Below are 22,973 nucleotides of genomic sequence, written 5' to 3' on the forward strand. Positions count from 1 at the left end.
TTTCACATTTGATTACATTTGTCTGACATAGGCAAAGCTAAAACCAAGGAAAATCGCCAGTCTATCATCAATCCTGACTGGAACTTTGAAAAAATGGGAATAGGAGGTCTGGACAAGGAATTTTCAGATATTTTTCGACGAGCATTTGCGTCCCGAGTATTTCCGCCAGAGATTGTGGAGCAGATGGGTGAGTTTAAAAAGGAAAATTTGATAAAATCTTGTATTATTAAAAAAAAAAGAAGAATGCAATGAAATCTCTTTTTAAATAACATTTTGAAATTTTTTTCAGACTTGCCAGTGTATTTTTGTGTTTTAACTTTTTCTTTTAAAAAAATGGTCTAAAATTTTTTTTTGAAGTATTACAATTTTTTAAATTACATTTTAGTTTTATAGGGAAAATAGAAATATTTGTGGTTACTTTATCTTTATTTATTTGTTAATTTAAATATGTTTGTGTATGGACATATTTAGAAATTTCGTTTTATTTATTTATTTATGAATGCTTTTCTATAGGGCATGTTTAGGAATTTCACCGGACTCTGAAGATTCAGTGTGTGTCTAAGATTTATGCTGCTGAATCATCATCATCTATTAGACTGTGGGCATTGTTCTTATGTTAGCTACTGCTTCTTTTTATTGTGCTGTTGCGTTACCCAATTAGTACATCTTCGTACCTAGTAAATGGATTCTTGGCATGTTTTTCAATTAGATAAGTTTGATCCAAAAAGACAAATGCATGGTATACATGGGAGTTTCCATATTGCGTGTAAAGAAATGTGCCGTTCATTTATCATTTTCTTCTTGAAGGTTTATTTAATTTATCTGTGTGTGAAATGGCTTTATTTGCCCCAGTGGAAATGCTGTCATGACTGTTTTCATATCCATATCATATGTTGAATTGGAATGTGAGCAACAGAATATCTGGGAAAGGAATTTATAACCTAACAGCTTCTGACAGACTATTAGTATAAAAACAGTATCTAAGAAAAACCTGAAGAAATACGAAGATATTACTCCCTTCACCTCCATCATTCTTTATCTGTACATTGCTACTGGCAGATAAAAGTATGGTGGAGAAAAGAACTGCTTTCTAGGCACTAAGTGCTTGGTTCTATTAGCCTCCTATTGTTGGTAGCCTTTCTGCCTGGCCGTTCACGCTGATAAATTAGAGGCACAGCACACACCTGTTCTCTGGGTAAAGGTCGAGTTTGGAGTTGGATTAAGAGAAAATGACAGAGACCCTCATCACCTGAGTTTTATACACCTTGAGATGGCAATAACATACTTTTTTATCTGAAAGATAACAAAGGCCAAGTCCATAAAAAACAGAATTTTAATTTGGAACGTAGTAAAAAATGTGGTAATTCACTGTCTTGGTAATGTGTATTTTAAAGCACAATAAGTCCATAAAGCTTTTTGATCAAGACATGGAAATGTTGTTTGCATATATTTTGAGTATCAGGAGAGATAAAAGGATGATTTTAAATGTTCTGTTATTCTTATGGCATATTTTTTACTGGTTTTTCAAGACTGAGCTCTGTGCAGAGTCTAATGATTCTGTTTCTTTGAACATGTATATTATCCAACCAGCAAGTAGAAAAGTAACGGCTTCTGTAATAATCTGTATCTTTTAATTATATTACAAATGTTTTCTCGCAGTTTTTAGAAGCTGTCAAGGATTCAGTTTTTCAGATGCATGTTTCCTGTTTGTGCATTATCCAGACCCTGCTCATTAGGGCCTCTGTCTGCAGTTGGGTTGATAATCCTGAAAGAAGCAAAACTCATATTGGTCGATCTGTGACTTTGCCAGCTGTTGGAGGGTTTGGAATTAAATCAAAACAGATCTGGAATTTTTGAGTGAATTTAATCTGTTGCTACAACTCATATTGAAATTAGTTAAATTATAATAATTTGCTTTTTTGTTATTGTCAACAAGTTTTTTGACTAAGAACCATGGATTTGAATTTTGTTTGTGAGGGCTACTATCCAGAACCTTTTCTGTGGATTTATTTTTTTAATATTTTTACACTAATTGGACAAAAAACGAGTTCTGTTCTTTAAAAATTTTTTTTTTGTCTTTATGGCTTTTTGCCATAAAGATGCATGTTATCAATTTGATTTAAAAGACAAAAAGTATAAAACTCCCTTTGCTTTTGAGCTAAATTGAAAGGCATTATTTTCTTTATTCTGAATGAAGATTGTCAGTGTCCTAATGGTCAAATGGCTGGGAAATTGTTCTCTTGCAATGCACGTGTCATTCTCTGTTTTCCATTAGAGTCTTCTTTTTTCCTTTGAATTTTGGGGGATTACATGGTAGAATACCTCATTGCAGTCCAAAAACAGCATGGTTATAAAATTCTCATTAGGCTTTGGTAAAGGTATATAAAAGTACAGATTGCTACATTTGGATAGAATGTAAAATAACCCTGCACAAGTTCTTTTTATATATACCCTGTGTTCTTTTACCCTGGCAGGTGGGAACAAAATTGTCTGATTTTTTCCTCACTCTTTAATGGTTTGGGGATCTGTTTGGACACTGGGTGTGATTGTTTAAATCAATTAAAATGGAAAGAAATAGTGATTAGAGAAGAATAATTTATGTAGGTTATGGGGCTGTTTTGTTTTAAGCAGAGAACTTTTTGTGTTTACCATGGAGTCTAGAGTTATGTCTACTTTGTAAGTAGGAATCTTAACTAAATGGATCTTTTTGCCTATGTATCAAAGTTGCAAGTTCACAGAGTGATCGATTTAGAGTTCTCTTCTCTCACTGTGTTTATGAGTGATAATTTTGCTTCTAGGTAATACAGTTCTTTGCTTTTGCTTGTAAAACTTCATGTTCCTTTCCATGATTGAGGATGTAGTTTAGAAATGTGCAGAATATTGCCGGTGAGGCATACAAAGACCAAAGGGCTAACCAGAGGCACACCGTGATGCAGGAACATTCGAGGTCAGGTGAGGTCACGCACATGCAGTCCGTGTCCTAGGAGCACCTTCTGAGTCCCAGGGTAAAGGTGTGGGCATCAAAAAGTGGTGTCTGAATGTCTCGGTGAATAAACTCAGCAGCTGATTGCTGTCCTTGAGTACAGTCAGGTGTCAGCTGGATATACACTTGCGTTCAGACATTTACCACACTTACTCCCTTGCACGTGGTTTTGTGGAGAATGTTGTGAATAATTAATTGATTGAGTCCCTCAGTTCTTGTTGTGGCTCTTTTGTTGGCAAAGATAGAGATTCTGTAAAGAAACTTCATTTTTCAGCATCCCTGGCAGTTACCCCTAAGTTGTAAATGCCAGGACAAAAAAAACCCCACCAAAAATCCTCTTCAAAGGACAGTGGAATGCTTGTTAAAGAATTAACGTCTCTTAATGTAGTTTTAGGACTAGGTTTACATGTAGCCAAGGAAAGGGGCTTTGGCAGAAGTTCCTCTTTTTATAGTTGGAAGGAAGAGTGTGCGGACTGAAGGCCTCCAGCCTCATGTTGCCTTTGGTGGCCGTATCCCTCCAGGAGATCCAGGCCACCTAGCGGGGAGGAGAGCCTCTGTGATGTCTTGTGCCTCCCTTCTTTGAAACGGACTCTGTTCTTTTTGGTCCCCTTTCTCTATGCCTCCCTCTCTAAGCCCATTTTCAACCTGTATTTTTAAGATTTTTTTTGAAATTCTAGAGGAGAGCAACTCTTTTCTGATACAATAGGTGAAGCCGCAGTTACTCTACGGAGTAGAGTGCCTGGAAGATAAGGAGCCTTTCAGTCACACGCAGACATCTTTCACATGCTAAGAACAGTGCAAATAAAATATGGTGGAAGAAAGGGCACTGAGGTTTTCTGCGCGCCATATTTGGGGGAGAGGGAGTTCTTACTCAGATTAACATAAACACTGACACTCTTAAGATGCATTTTCACACTCCCACTCATGAGGAGAGATTGCAATTTAAATGGGGGTTAAGACATCTAGCCGAACTCCAGGGCTCTGTAAAAGGAACCCTAAGGCTAAAGAGCTTATCTGAAATTTGAAAAAAAGAAAAAAAAAGTGAAGCTTTCTGACATTATCTTTTTTCCTTGTATTAGTCATAACTTGCTTTTCAGCTATATTTTAGGTTTTGAATGCCAACCTGACATCTGTTCAAGTCTGCCTGTAATTTATTAGGAAAGGAAAAGAAAGCAGTTGCTCACTAGTTAGAGATGCAAAACTTCCCCCTTCTGCTTTTCCACCAAGTACTTATAGATGATACTTGGACATGAAGAAGGAATAATTTACTAATTATTAATTCAAACTTCATTTTAGGAAATCTGTAATTTTTTTTTAATTAGAAGAAGAAATAGCTTATGACCATGTGATTTCCAAAAATCTCTAGAACAGGATTTAGAGCTAAAGCACACACCCTAAAAAAATACTCTAGGTGCTTTTTTTATAAGTTGAAATTTTTAACCTTGAATTAATTCTTGCTTTGGTTTTAATAATTTAAGTAAAATTTACTAACATTTGAATAGAAGTAATGTAGCTGTGGTCATGTCTCAGAGTCAAACTGTGTGTAAATTCAGTTAGTATTTTTTATTAATAGATAAACTTTTAGAAATAAATCTTTCAAGGAGGGGGAGCTGTCCGTAGAGTCTAAGCTAATGGATTAGATTTGCTGGCAGCTACAGGTGAGTTACGGATCAGTCACTAGTCTAAGTTTGAACCTAAACCTCCAGCAGTAAGGAAATAATTAAATAAAGTATGCTACATGCTCTTACCCTCGGTATGGAATACAGTGAAGCAGGTCTTAAACTGATAGTTTCCAATGTATAGAGATGTTTTAGTAAAATATATATATAAAACTGAAAGTTAAATGCATTACAGAAGTCTCTATGAACACACATTAGATTGAAAAAACATTGTTTACTTCCATGAAAGGGAAGTTGGGATGGGAAATACAGGGAGGTTTTTGTTCTTTTACTCTCTGAACTTCTGCATCTGAATGTTTTACTGTGATCTTATATTTCTACTTGTGTAGTTAAGAAAACAACCAAAAGGTAATATCACAGGCTCTTTCTCTTTTGTGGTGGCTTTGCTGTCAGCACAGCAAGGGAACGCGGGAACAGGTGTGTCCCATGTCCTTCATGAGGTTTCTTTGGAGGAAAAGAGCGCAGGGGTCATGGGACCCCCCCCCCCCAGGGCCTTGATGGCAGCCCCTGACAGAGGGGAGTCAGAAGCACATGTCCTTTTCCACTGAAAAGACCAAGTTCCTGATGTGTAAGAAACTACTTCCTCCTATAACTGTTTTGCATTATATTAATGGGTATGAGTAGTTTGTACTCCCTGCAAACTGTGAGAACATTTGCATCAGGCCTTTACTCAGCTGTGGAAACCCTAGAGGGGAGAGAGTGGGACCCAGGGACTTGAGGGAGAGCAGAGTATCTCTGATGTGTGAGGAGCTGTGCTTGAATTTGCTCACACCTTTCCACTGAGGAATCCAGCTCCCGTGACTCCTGATGTAAAGTGGTGGGTGTTTCTTCCCCTTTTACTCCCGTGTTTAAGTTGGTGGTGATGACGTCGATGACGGTGGTAGCTAATACTCCTGCAGTGCCAGGGGTTGTTCACATTCCTTACATGTATTAACTTGTTTCATTCTCACAACCACCTTACGAGGTAGACACTGTATCATCCCCATATTATGGAGAAGGAAGCTGAGTCCCGAAAGGTTAACTGACTAGTCCAGGACCTATAGCTAGTACGTGGCGGAGTCAGATTTGAACCCAGGCGGTCTGGCCTCGGAGGCCACACCTTTAACACTTACATTGTTCTTCTCTCATGAAAGCCTATCCTATGTAACCACTAAAATGGGCCTTCTCAGCCCCACTTCTTGGGGCCTCTGAGGTGGTCTTTGAAGGAGCTAGAGCCAAGGGTTTTTCAACTGTGGCATCATAGACATTTTGGGGCCTGATCAGTATTTGGCATGAGGTGCCGGCGGGCCTCTGCACTGCAGGATGTTCAGCAGCATCTCTGGCCTCTACCTGCTAGATGCCAGTGGCACTCCCTCCCCCCCCCCCCAGTGGTGAGAATCAAAAATATCTCCAGACATTGCCAAAATGGCCCTTGGGGGGCAAAATCACCGTTGGTGAGCTAGTACAAGCCCCTGGCTTCTCTTTACAGATGCAGAAGCTATGGCCCAAGGTCACTAAGCAGGTCACAGGCAGAACTAGGACTAGAACTTGGTTCTTCTGATTCAGGAACCCTTGAAGAAGGAGAGGAAGTGACTTACTAAGTTTGTCCAGCTAGTAAGTGGCTGAGCTGGGGTTGGAAGTAGGATGTCTGGTTCCAGAGTCTGATTGGAGTCTCAGCTGCCTTTCCAGGTACTGGAGAGATGGAGCAAAGAATCAAGGAGTCAAGGAAGCCCTGAAGTTTAGGTCGAAGAATATTTTATGATGAGTCAATAAGTGCCACTTTTGCCTTTCTCCCTTAATTAATTCTCAAAGAAATTTACAAAGTTTTCCGTATAGAAAGGTTCTGAGAACTTAGACATGACAGGTAAGGAGGGTGGGACAGAAGAGAGGAGTTACTGAAACCCTGAAGGTCTATAGGTCTGACCTCACCCCCCCCCCCGCCATTGCCCATATGCAGGTATAAGTAAACGTTCAGAAAATACACTGCAGAAATTGGACTTCTGCATTTAGGTATGAGACAAGACAACTTTCTAAACTGTTTAAACTTTTCCAACCTTTCTGTCTCTGCTAACTAGTTAAACCACCTCCTCCTTCATCTTCCTCTTGTCATTCTCCTCTTCTTTCCCCCTGCTCCTCCTGTTTCTCTTCCGTCTCCTCCCCCACCCCCTTCACTCTTACCATTCTTCTTTTTGAGATTAGTGGCATTTTCCAGAATCTCAGATTTTTGTCACAGCAGGAAGGTATTGAGTAGAAATAATAAAGATCTTTTTATCTGTTTGGGTTTTGAACTTTGAGCAGAGAAACTGTCCCAATTGAGATTTTTAAATTTTCTAATTTCTGGCAGATTTTCTGAGACTTAAATGTGGCAAAAATCAGTGGACTTCTCTTGGCCTGGAGAAGAAGTATAAGTGCTCAATGTATGAGAATGAATGAACTCTCTATAACACTGAGGTTTTATAAATAAACTGCCTTTCTAGTAACTGGATATATTCAAATTGTCATGAGCTCAAAGACATGAAGCATTGGTTGTATGACTGTAATGTCTAATACTTAATAAGTCTAGTCCACTTTCTTCTTGTGTTTTTTGGTACCTGTGGTAGCATTAATACAGGAAGGAAGTGATTGCTCTGGGTTGTCCAGCAGCTTTGTCTTAAGTGAACTGTCAACTTAGAGATGGAACATAAATGCTACAATTAATCATTTAGAAATTAAGCACCATAACCTAATAAGTGATATCAAAAGTCAGTATATGATAAAGTGCCAAATGAGTGGTATAGATGGAAAGTCCGATAGCAATTTTAAGAGAGAGAATCCCTGAGGACTTCATGAAGGAGACGGAGCTTGAATGAGGCCTTGAATGCTGAATGATTTTGGATAGGAGGAGAGAGGATGGTTGTCCATGCCCTGGGAAGAGTGACAGACTCATCAAGGTATAGAATTCACAGCTTAGACCAGTTTAGCAGAGCTGTTGTTGGAAGAAGCAGGAAATTAGATTTAGAAGTTAGGTTGGGGTTGTATGTGGAAAGCTATGAATCAGGAGATGAGGACTTCCTTTTCTTTTTGTAAATACTAAACCTATTTGACCTTCAAGACGGACTCAGGTGCTTCTTCTGTGCTTCCTCTGTACCTTGTATATACTTAGGATGTAGCTGTCTTCTTAATATACTATAATTATTTGTTTGCATTACACTCACAAGGGGGAGTTTCTCAACCTCAGCATCTTTGACATTTTAGGGTGGATAATTCTTTGTTGGGAGAAAGGCCTGGTCCTGTTTGTGGTGGGCTGTTTAGCAGCATCTCTGGCCTCTGTCCACTCAATGCCAGTAGTTCCCTGCCTCCTTCCCCCTGTGTAGTGATCAAAAGTATTTCGCCTGAATAGCAAAATTGCCCCGCGTTGAGAATCATTGCTCTAAGACCTTTGAAGGCACAATCATAGTGTCTTTTTATCCATGTGTTATCAACATCAGGGCTGTTTGGAATGTGGTCTACAGACCATTGCTGGACCTTGAACCATTATTACCAGTCCAGGATAAGATAAATATTGAAACTGAGAGTGAGAATTTAGAAACTTTTGTAGCAATTTAACATTAGCACAATGTTTTTTACTGTACTTTACAAAAATATTGATTAGAAACTTTTAAGAAAAAAAAAACTGGACCTTAGCATAGTTTGAGAAGTGTTGCCCTATGTAAATATTTGTTAAATGAATGACATTTTTTAAAAAAGATTTTGTTTTTAAGTAATCTCTACACCCAATGTGGGACTCGAACTCACAACCCCAAGATCAAGAATTGCATGCTCCACCGACTGAGCCAGCCAGGCACCCCTAAATGAATGAAATTTCTGAACAAATGATTATAATGAGGAGTCATTGGAGAATTTCTAATAGTGGGATAAGACAAAGCGAATGTTTTAGGGTTGTTAATATGGTTGTTCTGTGTGAAAATGATTGCTCTAGAGAAGAGGTGAAAAGACTGCATAGCCTGGGAGCCAGTAGAGTCTCCATTTGTGTGGTCCTTAGAACCGGATTGGGGTGGTGGCAGTGCGGATGGAAAGGGAAGAAAAGGCACATGAAAAGGTTACAGAGATGAAACTGGCAGAATTTGATGATTACTTACTGTGGGTGACAGAGTTGGAGGTGAGAAGTCAGGTCTCACTGAAAAAATGTTAGAAATGAGAAGACCAGGAGGACCTAGTTTGGCGGGAGTGGAGAATATCATTGCACGTATTGTCATTACCACGAAGAGAAACTAGAACCTGGATTGAAGCTAGGAAGAGTGACTGATATTTGTGAAGGCTAGCTTCAGTCTCTGCAGGTTTGAGAAGCACTCTGTTGACCACTGTTTCTTGAAATATCCTTTTTACTTGGTTTCTCTCACTCCAAGGGTTTCTGATTTTCCTTCTACCTCTGGCTGTCCGTTTTGGGTGTGTTGTGTGTGTCCTTTAAAATGCTGGAGTTCTTCAGGAATCTGTCTTAGAACTCCTCTTTTCCTCACTCTGAGATTGTTCTCCCTAAAATTGATCACGTCCATTTCCATAGCTGCAGTTAGTATCTTTATGCCATCAACTCTCAGATATGCATATTTTATGTCCGAGTTTAAAGCTCTGGATTTTTATCAGCATAACCTGTTGTTTCTCTCATGATCACACAGATAAGTTCAAAATTAAATTCATTCAGCTGTCCCGTCTGTCCTCCCTAAACATGCTCCTACTCCTGTTTTCTGTCTTGGGCAGTGCTCTAGCCAAAAATTTGGGCACCTTCTCTAGCTCTCCTCTCTCCTTCCGCTCCACTTCCCAGTCAGTCACAGAACAGACCATCAGTGCTATAGTCTCCTCACTCTCTCAGATCTGTCTTCTCTCTCCATCTCCCCCTGCCCTTGCCACTGCCTTCATCAGGATCCCTTGCCTGAATTGCTTCCTGGGCCTTCAGCCTTGCCATTCTCCAGTCCATTCTTCACACTGTAGCTGGAGGGATTTTTATGAAAAGGCAAGTCTGATCCTGTCACTCCACTGGTTAAAACTCTCCAGTAGCTCTCCTTAACTCCTTCCATGGTTTATAAGCCATGCGTTCTGGCCCCTGCCAAACTTCCCCTCCTGCTGCAGCCTGTGCCCCTCCCCCATGCTCTGGGTTCCAGCCAACCTGTCCTATTTCAGTTCCTCTGCTGGGTCATGCCACTGTCTCTTACCTCTGTACCCCAGGGTGCATTTCACCATCTTTTTATCCTGCTCCTGTTCATCCTCACTAACAAACACTCCATAGAGGTAGTTGTTTGGTATGACTCTGTTGCCTAAGGTACTCTTCCAGTTCCGTAAGAGGCAAAAATCTTTAATCCATTGCCTTCAGTCAAATGTTTATAGATCTATTTCCTTATCTGAAACTTTCGTTGCTGTTGAAGATAGTTAACGCCTTAAATTATCCTCTTATGATGTTTGGTAATTGTCCATTTTGAATAGTGTTTGTTGATAAGGTAGTCAAGGGGACACTTAGAAATATTTTTTCTTTATTTGTGAACTCATACTTTGGCTGATTTATATTTACTTTTTATCACATTCCATCAGAGAGGAGGTGATAAATGCTCTACCACTTCTATAAATCTTGTCAGTTTCTTGTATATGAATACTGATTTAGAAAAACGATTATCTTAATAGAATATTGGAGGAAGGGAGGTGGAAGAAAGAATTAGCAATGATGTTAGCAAAAAGCTGCACAGAACTTAATGCAAAATTATTTAGGAGAGTTCTTCTACCGTGATTCTGAAGAGACTTTTCGTAGTGTTCCGTATGACTTGTTACTTGGAGCAATATACCTTTGATAATATGTTTATAATTTTTAAAAAACCTGCAAGAAATGTGGGTTTTGCTTTTTGTTTTTTATTTTTATTTATTTTTAAAGATTTAATTTCTTTATTTGTCAGAGAGAGAGCATGAGTTGGGGGGAGGGGCAGATGAAGACACAGGCTCTGCGTTGAGTGAAGAGCCCAATTGGGGACTTGATCCCAGGACCCTGGGATCATGACCTGAGCCAAAGGCAGATGCTTAACCAACTGAGCCACCCAGGTGTCCCTGCCTTTTGTTTTTTAAATAACGTGATGTTCTTTTAGGTTTTTCAAAGACGTTAGAAGAGACAGCAGTAAATCCCTTCCATATACCATTTTCCTAATTGTGTAAAACTTAACGTTGAAAGTTACTGTAGATAATGTATTCAGGACTCAAAGGTTTCCTGTACTTAGGGCTGTGAGTTCTTCATTAACACCTCAGGCTTTCACACGGTATCTTTTCTCTGGGCAAGTGATAGTTTGAGTTCTGTTCCTATTCCAGAGTGACTGAAAACTGATATATAAAGATACACACATCTGTAGCTTGAACTTCTCTACCGTTTATACATATTTACTCGAATTTATCCACAATGACATAATTTTTTTGGAAGTGCTTTGATTTTTAAAAAATCTACCAAGAATCGTGTCACGAGGGAGAAAACTTAGCAAGACTTAGGAGCCTTTTGATAATGAATGGTTACTGCAGGATAAACCTGTAATGAGAATGCTGCCAAGCCACACACTAGATATGTTCAGTCAAATCTCAGGTATACGTAGGAGAATCATCCAGACTGCTGACTATTAGTACATTCCAGGGACATTTCTAAGCTGATCGACAACTACTTTTTTGCCTGGCGCTTTTCCTGTGTTACTGGACTTTTTCTACAAAACTTCTCTTGATTGATTCTTTTTTGCTTTTCTGTCTGCCACGTGATGACTTGGCCTCTTCTGCAGTGCCTCATTTAGGCCACCAGTTGTGGCTGTGATGAGCTGAGACCAAGGGAGATAGGCAAGACGCACTTCCCTTGAGTTACACAGTCTCTGTCGTCTCTTCTTTCTCTGGCTGGAGAAGGCTGCCCATATGTGATAATAAATGACAGAACTCAACTGTGGAAAATTCAGGTTTGTCTTATAAGTAGTAATGGCTCCAGGTGGGACACTGTGTGCACACAATGAGAGAAAGATGATAGTCTTTTTTTACCATAGACAAAAGATTGAGTCCTTTTCTTCATTTTATCTAAAACTGAATTTTTTAAAAAGTTGAATGGGTTGACCTTGTAGTTGAGTAATTCTGTTTTTGGCAACTCCTATAAGCATTTGAGGGAAAAGATCATTTAGAAGGATAGCTAGAAACAGAATAAAAGACATTGTTTACATTTATTACCTTAATTATCCAGTCCATTCTCAGACACTATTTTGTGCCTTTTTCCTGTAGCCCCTTTGCTTTCTGCACTCAGTTGCTGCTGTCAAGGTATGACATTTGCTCAAAAGGATTGTCACCCGTTTTGCATTATCTAATACTCCTCTCTAGGAGCTAACCACAGGTAACCTCCAGATACATCTGTAAATATAGTAGCTTTAAGTACATTCACGTAGCTATATACTTGAATCAGAATTAGACCAGATTAGAGTAGGAGACCTTAGAAATGATCTAGTCTAAAATTTTCCAAATTTACTTAAACTTACTTACGCATACTACATAAAGATACACCTATTAATGTTCCAAGGAAACATCAGTTTTGAGAAACACTGATGTTTGTTCATGTCATTCTTATTTTGTAGTTGAGGACATTGGGGCCCCAGAAGAGTAAGCGGCTGATTTAAGCTAAAGTCACATTTGGGATAAATTCGTGGAAGTGGAATTGCTGACTCAAAGAGCATTCCCAAGTGTAAACCCTTTTTTCATGCACTGCCAGATTTAGACTTCCTTAATAAAAAGTCAGAATGTTATAGATGAAATCAGTCACTGCATCGGTTCTCTGGAAGAGAGAGAGAAATGGGAGAACTCTAGTGGTTACCGGGAAACTGATGGACAAGGTGTCAAGAGTTTTGGAGCCTCGTCTTAATTTGTCATTGACTGTGTGACTCGTGAATGTAGTTTCCTCATTAGTAAAAAGGGGAAAGCAGATGAGATGTAGAAATGTTTCTGGAACAACTGCTGTGTGAATGCCTCATTTTAGTGACATATGAAGTCTGTGCACAGACTCTGGCAGGGAAGCTTATCCTTCAGGTTCCAGCTTGATTCCCTTCTCTGGAAGAGCCCTCACACGTGTCTTCCCAGTAGAAGTAATTTTTTTTTCCTCTTTGGCTTCTCATAGCCCTTTATCTATTTTGTTTCTATCCAGTTGTGTCTTTGATTTTTAATATCGAGCTACTTATGACAAAGGCCATCTTACTCATCTCCTGGAAGAACTCGGCTTAGCATATTTTGGGGTATCTAATGGATACTCAGTAAATATCTGTGGGAGTTGAGAGTGATAATGTAGGTCTCCGTGTCCCCAGCGTATGAGATCAAAGAGCCTAGCTTTCCTACTGAGCGTTGTCTTTTCCCACTCTGAAGAGCTTCGCCATGTTTCTTCAGTTTTGGGGGGTTATTCCAAAATGTCTCTCCTTCTGATGCCACTTCTATTTAGGAACACAGTGGTTCTCCGTCTTTGGGGTCTATCAGAATTTGGGGGAGCTTTAAAAAAGAAAAACAGAGGCACCTGGGTGGCGCATCATTAAGTGTCTGCCTTCGGCTCAGGGCGTGATCCCGGCGTTCTGGGATCGAGCCTCACATCGGGCTCCTCCTCTAGGAGCCTGCTTCTTCCTCTCCCACTCCCCCTGCTTGTGTTCCCTCTCTTGCTGGCTGTCTATCTCTGTCAAATAAATAAATAAAATCTTTAAAAATAAATAAATAAATAAATAAAAAAGAAAAAACAATTCAGAAACGGATTTCCAGGTTCTCCCTCAGGTCTGCTGAACCTGAGTCTCAGGCAGAGCGGACACCCGGTGCCGCCAGTGGCTGAGCTGTCCTGCCAGTGCTCACTTGGCATCGGGCAGAGTGCTGTTCACGTTCCGACTCTCTTGTTTACCAGCTGTGTCTCCAGGGGGAAGTCATTTTACTGCTGCGAGCCTCAGTTCCACATCTGCCGGAAGAAGGGTAAGAATAAGACGTGCTCACAGGGCTTTGTAAAGGACTACGGAAGAGAACACACGAAAGCGCTTAGGACAGTGCTTCCAGTAGCTGCACTTCCAGCCTCCATCTGTCCCTGCTTGGGTTCTGTACGCATTAATTATTCATTCATTTCTTTTTCAAATAACATCTATGTTTTTCCAACTCTTAAAAGTTAATATGCTCAGGGGCGCCTGGGTAGCGCAGTCGTTAAGCGTCTGCCTTCGGCTCAGGGCGTGATCCCGGCGTTCTGGGATCGAGCCCCACATCGGGCTCCTCTGCTGGGAGCCTGCTTCTTCCTCTCCCACTCCCCTGCTGTGTTCCCTCTCTCGCTGGCTGTCTCTCTGTCAAATAAATAAATAAAATCTTAAAAAAAAAAAAAAAAGCTCAGATTGGAGGTTTAATAATTCCATTTCCGAAAGGTAATATTTCATATGAACTTATTCATGCCTTTTGTCCAAGCATTTAGTGGTGATTCTTAGATTACCTTTACTGTATGTAACATATGGCTCTATCTCCAGAAGCTTTCACCATCTCCCATTAGAATTCTTACTGAGGGGCCCCTGGGTGGCTCAGTCGGTGAAGCGTCCGACTCTTGATCTCAGCTCAGGTCTTGATCTCAGAGTCATGAGTTCAAGCCCCATGTGGGACTCCAAGCTGGGTGTGGAGTCTACCTTAAAAAAAAAAAAAAGCTTGAAATGTTCAAAACTTTGTTACATTTATTAAACATGTTTTCTCATCCCACAAATAGTTCTCTCTTCCTAGTTTCTTTTATTTTCTAGGTCCTTGGAGTCATGTTTTCTTCCCTTTTTCCTTTGCTTTGCAAGCATTTTTTTTTTTTTTAAGACTTTTTCTTTTTTTCAAGTGTAGTTTTAGGCCCACAGCAAAAGGAGGGGAAGATACAGAGATTTCCCATATATCCCAGTCTCCATACATGCATAGCCTCCCCCAACATCAGCATCTCCTACCAGGTGGTATCTCTGTTATAATTGAACCTACTGACGCATCATAATCACCCATGGCCCATAGTTTACATTACTGTTTACCCTCGGTATTGTACATTCTGTGACTTTGGACAAATGTATAATGACACGTATCCATTGTTGTGGTATCATACCGAGTATTTTCACTGCTCTACAAATCCTCTGTGCCCTCTCCCCCAATCCCTGGCACTCACTGATCTTTTTACTGTCTCCGTAGTTTTGCCTTTTCCAGAATGTCCTATTGTTGGGATCATACAGCATGTAGCCTTTTCACATTGGCTTCTTTCACTTACCAATATGCATTTAAAGTTCCTCCGTGTCTTGTCACGGCTTGATGGCTCATCTCTCTTTAGTGCTGGATCGTATTCCGTTGTCTGGATGCACCACAGCTTATTTACCCATTCACCTGCTAGAGGGCATCTTGGTTGCTTCCAAGTTTGGGCAATTATGAATAACCGTGAATAAAGCTCCTATAAACATCTGTGTACAGGTTTCAGTGTGGACATAAGTTTTCAACTATTTGGCTAAGTACCAAGGAGTGCAATTGCTGGATCATATAGAAAGAGTATGTTTAATATTGTAAGAAGCTGTCTTCCAGAATGGCTGTGCCATTTTGCATTTCCACTAGCAACAAATGTGAGTTCCTGTGTTCCATAGCCTCATCAGCATTTGGTGTTGTCAATCTTATGGATTTGGGCCATTTTAATAGGTGTGTAGTGGTATCTTGTTGCTTTAATTTGCATTTCCCTGATGACATATGATGTAGGGCATCTTTTCATATGCTTATTTGCCATCTGTATATCCTGTTTGGGCAAGTGTCTGTTAAGGTCTTTGGCCCATTTTTAAATTGGGTTGTTTTCTTATTTTTGAGTTTTAAGAGTTCTTGCTATATTTTGGTGCTTCGTCACATGTGTTTTTTGCAAATATTTTCTCCCAGTCTGTGACTTGTCTTCCCATTCTCTTGACATAGTCTTTCACAGAGCAGTTTTTAATTTTAACAAAGTCCGTTGTATCAACTATTGCTCTTATGGATCGTGCCTTTGGTGTCCTATCTAAAAAACCATTGCCGTACCTAGCGTCATCTCGGTTTTTCCCCTATGTTGTCTTTTAGGAGTTTTATGGTTTTGCATTTTAACATGTAAGCCTGGGATCCACTTTGCATTAGTTTTTGTGAAGGTCGTGAGGTCTGTGTCTGGATTCCTTCTTCTTCTTCTTTTTTTTTTTTTTTTTTGGCGCGTGGATGTTCAGTTGTTCCAGCACCATTTGTTGAAAAGACGATCTTTGCTCCATTGTATTGCCTTTGCTCTTTTGTCAAAAATCAGTTGGCTGTATTTGTGTGTGCATGCATTTTTCAAATCCATTATTGAATACTCCTAATTTTTTTCTGCTTCATTTTTTGGATCCTTCCTTTTTTATTTTTTTATAGCTTCAGTAAATTATACTTGAACTATAAGCAATAGCTTCCATATTATCTTCCTAGCCTTCAGTCTCTTTCCCCCTTCGTATCCAGGAATATTTATTTCAAAGCTCATTCTCTTTACAAAACTAGCTGGTTCTGCCAGGGAATGTCAAGGGAAATTTAGAATCTCAGCATTGCGAGGGATCTTAAATATCATTTAGTTCATACACTTTTGTTGAATTTTCTCTCCATTTTTGCTAAATAACTTCTGTCAAGTTCCTTAGTCTAAGCTTAGATTCCTGCAGTGACAGGGGAATTATTGTCTTTGAATGTTGCATTCCATTTTTTGGACAAGCGTATATGTGAGTCTTCCTTATGTTAAGGTGAGATGTATATCCTTGTATTTCTACAAGATCTAGTTCTCCCCACTAAGACTCTATAGAACAAGGATGCTTCTCCTTCACTATAAAAGCCCTTAAGGCATGTGAAGAGAGCTGTTCTGTCCAGACCTAAAGTCCTGCAGGATTCATCTTTTTCCTAAGCTACATCTCCCAGCTTGGTTGGTTCCTCCAGCCAATCCTTTTGTAATTTATTTTCATCCTGTTACCAGCCTATTCACATTTCTCTGAACTTTAACATTTGTTTATATTCATCTTAAGTTGTGAAACCCAGAAATCAGTGATATGTTGCAAGTGTCTCCCCTGTTCTAAAACAGACCAGAACGCTCCATCCGTTGTTCAAAACCTCAGTCTTCTTTTAATGCAGGCTGGAATTGCACTAGCATTTTTGACATCCACATGCTATCTTGGGTTCTATCTCACGTTGAATTACTGTTGAGTAAAACCCCCAAATCATCTCTTACAAAACCGTACCTCCCCCAGCTCTACTCAACTACAGAAATCTTACATTTATTCTTGATAACTTCTATCTTGTTAGAATAGTTTTTTGCTATTTTATAGCTACAACTTGTCAAGGAATAAAAAATGTGTCCTTCTCAGCTTATGATTTAATTTAGGCTGTAGAACATATATATAAATAAAATAAAAACCTCAGAACTCTTAGAAAATGACTTAACAAAATGTCAGTTGTAAGTATGTACGGTTCTCAGTGTCCTCTGGCCTACATTAGACTCACCTGGGTGGGGGGAAGCTTTATAACTGGTCACCTTCCTCAGCTCCACTCTGGACTTAATGAATTCAAATTTCTAAGAGTGATGCCTGAAAATCTGCGTTTTAACAGGCCCCATTGAACATTGGTGCGTGTTAAAGTTTGACTACTGCTACTGTAAGTGTTGGAGAATAGAACCAAAGATGGGATGCGAACGAGGTGGCACTGACACAGTCAGATGTGACAGGGTTAGGGGGCATTGCTTAAGGAGGTGATTTCTGAGGAGCAGAAGAACATGAACTCGATAGAATGAGTAGAAGTTCCAGGTGTAGGAAAAGAAAGAATAAGTTGTCTGCTAGAGGAGACAAGGTATTTGCTAGTGTGCAGCAGATGCCTTATAGAGCAAGTGGAATAAGTAGAAAGCTAAGGGACAAAGGGAAGAAGAAGAAAGGGAAAGCTGTAAAATTCTGAAACCAATAAGAACACATGCCAGATGGCAGCAAGGCAGGACCTGCCATAGTAGAAGCATGATCTTTGTCATCAAGAATTCATGAAATACCAGGCCACACCCTAGGAGGGAGTGTAAAAGGGTGGGGGTGTCAGCAGAGATTAGTTTGGAGAGTTGCTACACATACCCCATCTTTAGTTCTAGACTATCTAATGAGACGATCTATATTAAATCTCAGTTGACTAATTTGGGTATAGACCAGTCAGGTGGTAGACATCACACAGCTGCTTGGTGCTCAGGGCGTAGGCCTTTTTCACTTTATCGTAACGGAACTCAAAGTGTTCTTGAGAATATTTTAAAGTTGGCGGGGCACAGCAAGTCTCTGCTAGACAGAATGACACCTGTGGCTGATCAGAGACCTGACTGCCCAAATGGGGTCAGGAGTGAGTTTTTAGTCTTAAATGTGTCCTTTCCTTAAATATTTGATAAGTGCACAGCTCAGCAATTGCAGATGATAGCCTGTGTTAGATGCTGATTGACGGTCTTTGAAACGCACAAACAAACTAAAAGGGCCTCCTGTATTTCAGTATGTTGATAGAAGTGGTGCTCCAAGTCCTCACTGCATGGCTGGAAAATACCAAACTATTTCGTAAGTAATCATATCATACTACTGAAATGATGAGTTGGATGGAAGTAAGAACATACTCATGGTTCTAGGAGAAATTGGAATTATGCAAACTTTAAAACAAAAGATCATATATTAATATTGACTTGTGATTGTATTTCTGCAAGTGCATGCACTGTTTAAAAATAAGCATTCAAATCTGGTTTGCACAACTGCAGAGAGAAGCTTGCAAGACTTGTGAATATGTCCTGACTTGCCACTAGTCTGTTGATAGTCTCCCTCTTAGGCAAACATGGCAAGTCCGTCTGCATCTGAACTGGAAGCTACTTGCACTTCCCCTTTAAACATCAGCTGTCGTTCAAAACCCACTTCACACTTTCTCTCTTTACAGATCTTTTTGTCCACAAAATGAACTAGACACTCCTTACCCTGATGCTAATTTGACAGAGATCACTTCTAATATATTATCATTCTGTTCACTCTTGTGTAAAATCAATGAGTAGTTGTTAGTTGTGTTGGTTTTTTTTTTAATATGTATAGTTTTTCCTCTTTCGGATACCTAAAAGTTGACTGACAGTTTTTCCTCAGTGCAGCTTGCCTCTGATATCATCTCAGGAAAACAAAGGAAATTCACTGCTTTTTAAAATAAAAGAGCCTAGCAAACATACTTGTCACTTTTTTGGGATAACGTTTTATAAGATTATAAACAGCAAACATTACTGTTTATTCATTTTAGTGCAGTGGTAAGGCTATATATTTTTCATTGAGCTATCTTAAGAAGAGAGATTACAATTAGCATATTAGATATCTTATTTTTTCATGGATCATTTTCATCAGAGGGCTGGATAAGCCTTATTATAGTGTATACGGCCTTCTTCAGTTTAGACTTTCAGATCAGAAATGATTTGAGGTTATTTGTAGCACACACCTTAAAGCCTCTTCAAGTTGTCCCCACCAAAATTTGTATGATTATAATCACTGGGTGTCAATACCTGGGGCTCAAACAGTATTCCAAGTTTTATACATTGCTGGAGAATTCATTGCTAATTCAACTGAGAGAGTAAGAAGTGAGGTGGGAAGGCGTATCATGCTAATCTACCTCAAATGAGCAGGCAGAGGGTAGGCTGTGGTCGTCTGGCAAGGCAAATGTGCTTTTGGATGAAGTACCCAGAAATAGCCTCAGTTCCTCCCAGTAGCACCAAGTCATTCCAGGTGAGTGCCAGCAGAGCTGCATGTGTGCTCCCTGAGAGGGAAGTGGCCACTAGGAACTATGACAGTGGTTTTGCACTGGGGAGACACAGGGGACTTTGGAGAAGAAACACACAGTAGAACAAGGGGTGGAGGAGATAGCAGGACATATGCACACGGAACTGATAATCACAGTAGCCTTGTAGCCTGGATTATGTGAACAAGTATGTGTTGACCCTAAATGGGCTTGGAAAACTGGAGACATAGGTATGAAACGGACTCTGCCTGAGGCATAAGAGAAGCAGGTGGGATTGACTTTGACAGTAATCCAGTCCACCTGGAAGACAGAGGCTGAAGCCATGGAGAATCCTGACTTCCTGAAACTCTCGTGAAATCTTTGTGAAACTGCTGTGGTCCACCTCATTCACTACGGTGCTCATTTGGAGCTTGCATCAGCAGAATGGGTACTATCACTTGCAATGTTCAAGTGACAGTAGTGTCCGATAAGTTAAGGGGCCAGAGTTGTCGGTCTCAGAAAGAATTTCATAAGCAAAGTAGTCACTTATTTTCAAGCTTTACAGTCACCTAGCGGTGATGTAATTCTCACAGGACAGTTCGGAGTCTGACTCCTATCAGACTATCTTCACAGTTCTTTGGCTTCCTCATTTCCAGTGAACTTTCCTTTCACTCCATCTCAGCCACCCCCTCTTTGGTCACACCCCAGGCTTCACCATTACCAGTAACCACCATTTCAGGGATCTCAGCGCTAAGCGTCCTGCTCTCAAGCCGCCTCCTGCTTGTGCCGTGCTAGCATTGCCCTCCACAGCTCTAGCAGCTTGGATCCCACAGGACCCTCCAGTTAATTTACTCTCACCTCCCAACCTTTTTGTTCTCTCTTCCCTCTTTACCCAGCTTCGCTTCTGTGGTCTGTCATGTTTATCCTCCTCAAGTACATCTTTATGGCCTTGCTCCTCATCTTCTGTGTGTGTCAAAGGCCTGGGTGTGTGTCAGCTACCTGCCTGCTCTGGATCGGTACCCAGACTACTGAGAATGGCTTCAGAAGAGCACAAAGCATGGTATCTGATCTCAGTTTAAATTTAAGAAGCACACCTCAAGTTGGCCCTCAGTGTTTCTTGGAATCAGTATTTCCTGCTATTCCTTCTGCATTTCCCTAGTCTAGCCACTTTACTCTCCTTCTCTCGAAGAGGACTCGTTCCTCTTCTCCATTCTCCTCAGACCTCCAGCACCATTTCCTCCTTCCAGTCCCTCCTCACCAGCTGCTGGTACCCTGGAATCATGATTTCATTGAGAAAGTAGAAGTAGTCAGAAGAGAACTGCCTCCTCTTCCCCACCACCAAATGAATATGTCCCAAATCTTCCTTTCTTTTCCTACTACAGTTTCTTACGACTATTGCCTCTTTCTATTTCTGGTCTCTTGTCTAGATTATTTCAGTACTATATTCAGGGGTTTAAATTTGGATTCCATGAATAGGCCTCAGAGGATCTAAGAATACCCTCAAAACTGCATGCAAATTTTTTGTACATGTGCATTTTTCGGGACAGGTCCATTAGACTATTCCATGGGAAAGAAAGTAAGAGATAGAATGAGAGACTATGACAATTTAAATGAGTCAGTTCCACTGATTTCTCTTTCCATGTCTGCTCTTTGCTATGTAGTTCACCAGCCCAGGGCACTGATCTCTGAGCAGCGAGGCACGTAAGACATCAAGAAAGAACAAGTGACAGCAGTCAGTTCAGCTTGGCAGTCAGACAGGACAGTCCAGCAGCCACAGGTCAGAGGCTTTCCAGCATCAGAGCCACGTCTTAATGTCCTGCAGAAGCTCAGGAGAAAGCTGGGGCATCTCTAGGGAGGTGTCTTCCTAAGGCCTCTGGACCCATTTGTTCATATGCTTCCAAAGGACTTGGAGGGAAATGAAAGTTTAATTGGCAGAAGTCCAGAGCCAGCCAGTGAGGCAGTGTCCCCAGAAAAAGGTTAAAAATATTCCTCTAGCTACACTTTAACCCACTCATCTTTGTTCTCTAGTCCTTCCTCCACTCTACCACCAGAGTTAGTTTTTAAATGTATATCTCATTGTGCACTCTCCCTGATTAAAAACCTCAGGGTTTTTACAAAACAAATTAAAAACTCCTGGGCATGGTGTCAAGGCCTTCCATAGTTGGGAGCCTGTCAGCCTCTTCTCCAGGCACTCCCCTCCCCTCCCCTCCAAGGCTGTAGCCACAACAGGTTACTACTGGCTGTTTTGAAAGGACAGCTTCTATGTCCATACCTTTATGCCTTTGATCATGCTAGTTTCCCTCGTTAGGTGCCATTTCCTCTTCTGTGGCCAATCATGAACCTCCTGCTGTCCTTCAAGGCCTACACTAAATATTATGTCTTCCCGTATCCATCCCTAATGTTCTGCCATCACCTGGCAGAGTCAGTCTCTCTTGGCCAGGTTCCAAAAACATTTCATACATATCTCTGATAATGTCATATTATATTGTAGATAACCTATTTTTATTTCTGTCTTTCCTACTAAACCAGAAATGCCCTGCAGGTAGGGACTGCCTTTTTCATGTTTGTATCCCTAACACCTAGTTTCATGCCTAGTCCAAACAGGAGCTTAATACACTTTTGTTGAATGGAATTACTTACGAAGAGTTTTTATGACTCATTTAAAATTAGAGACCAATGCTTATTTAATAAGTCAGAATAGGCTATAATAATAGTAGTAATAACAAAGTCCCATTTCCACTGCTTATTCAAGTAACTGCTTCCTTTGTGGAAGTAGATTTTGAAAATCTTCACATGTCAATGTATATTTTTGATGTGTGTTCTTGAGATCCTGAAAGAATTATAGTTCTAATGCAGACTCGCACTTCTATGACATTCCTATTGGTGTCATATTGAGTAGATTCTGTTATTTCAGAGATATGTATGAAATACAGTAAGTTCCATGGATATGCATTTTATCTCTTTTAGACTTTGTGGAAATATTTTGTGAATTGTTTGTAAAGTCTGAGTCCATTTAAATCAAACCACATTAAATTGAGCATTTTCCACATGCGAAAACAGAGTTGTGGAGTTAAGACTCTAGTACAGACAGTCCCCAACTTATGATGGTTTGACTTAATGATTTTTTGACTTTTTGATGGTGTGAAAGTGATATGCATTCAGTAGAAACATATTTCAAATTTTGAATTTTGGTCTTCCTGGGCTAGAGGTAGGCAGCACAATATTCTTTCATGATTCTGGGCAGCAGCACCCACAGCTCCCAGTTGGCCATGCCGTCACAAGGGTTGTCTTCAACTTACAATGGGTTTATCAGGAGGTAACCTCATCATAAGTTGAGGAAGATCTATGTTATATATTATATAGTTTGGTCTGCTAAATTTGCAAAGTCCCAGTCACTGTAAATACGTTTTTTAGGTGTTTAAATTAGTTCCGTTATGAAAGTAAACATTTACTTCCATAAATGAAGAGCTTCAAATAATTTTTTTAATCTTTTTTTTTTAAGATTTTATTTATTTATTTGTCAGAGACAGAGGAAGCACAAGCAGGGGGAGCAGCAGGCAGAGGTAGAGGGAGAAGCAGGCTCCTCACTGAACAAG

The 22,973-nt window shown here is 40.2% G+C and overlaps 1 protein-coding gene across 1 annotated transcript in view; it reads left to right on the forward strand.

The window, feature by feature from the left end:
- Nucleotides 1-22,973, forward strand: part of NSF (N-ethylmaleimide sensitive factor, vesicle fusing ATPase) — a 147,794-nt gene that overhangs the window by 52,452 nt on the left and 72,369 nt on the right. The window contains exon 8 of the mRNA XM_026512581.4: nucleotides 32-187. Within this exon, the coding sequence (XP_026368366.1) occupies nucleotides 32-187 (156 nt within the window). The remainder of the gene's footprint in view (nucleotides 1-31; nucleotides 188-22,973) is intronic.

Source organism: Ursus arctos, unplaced genomic scaffold, assembly GCF_023065955.2.
Source record: "Ursus arctos isolate Adak ecotype North America unplaced genomic scaffold, UrsArc2.0 scaffold_24, whole genome shotgun sequence".
NCBI classification, from domain to species: domain Eukaryota; kingdom Metazoa; phylum Chordata; class Mammalia; order Carnivora; family Ursidae; genus Ursus; species Ursus arctos.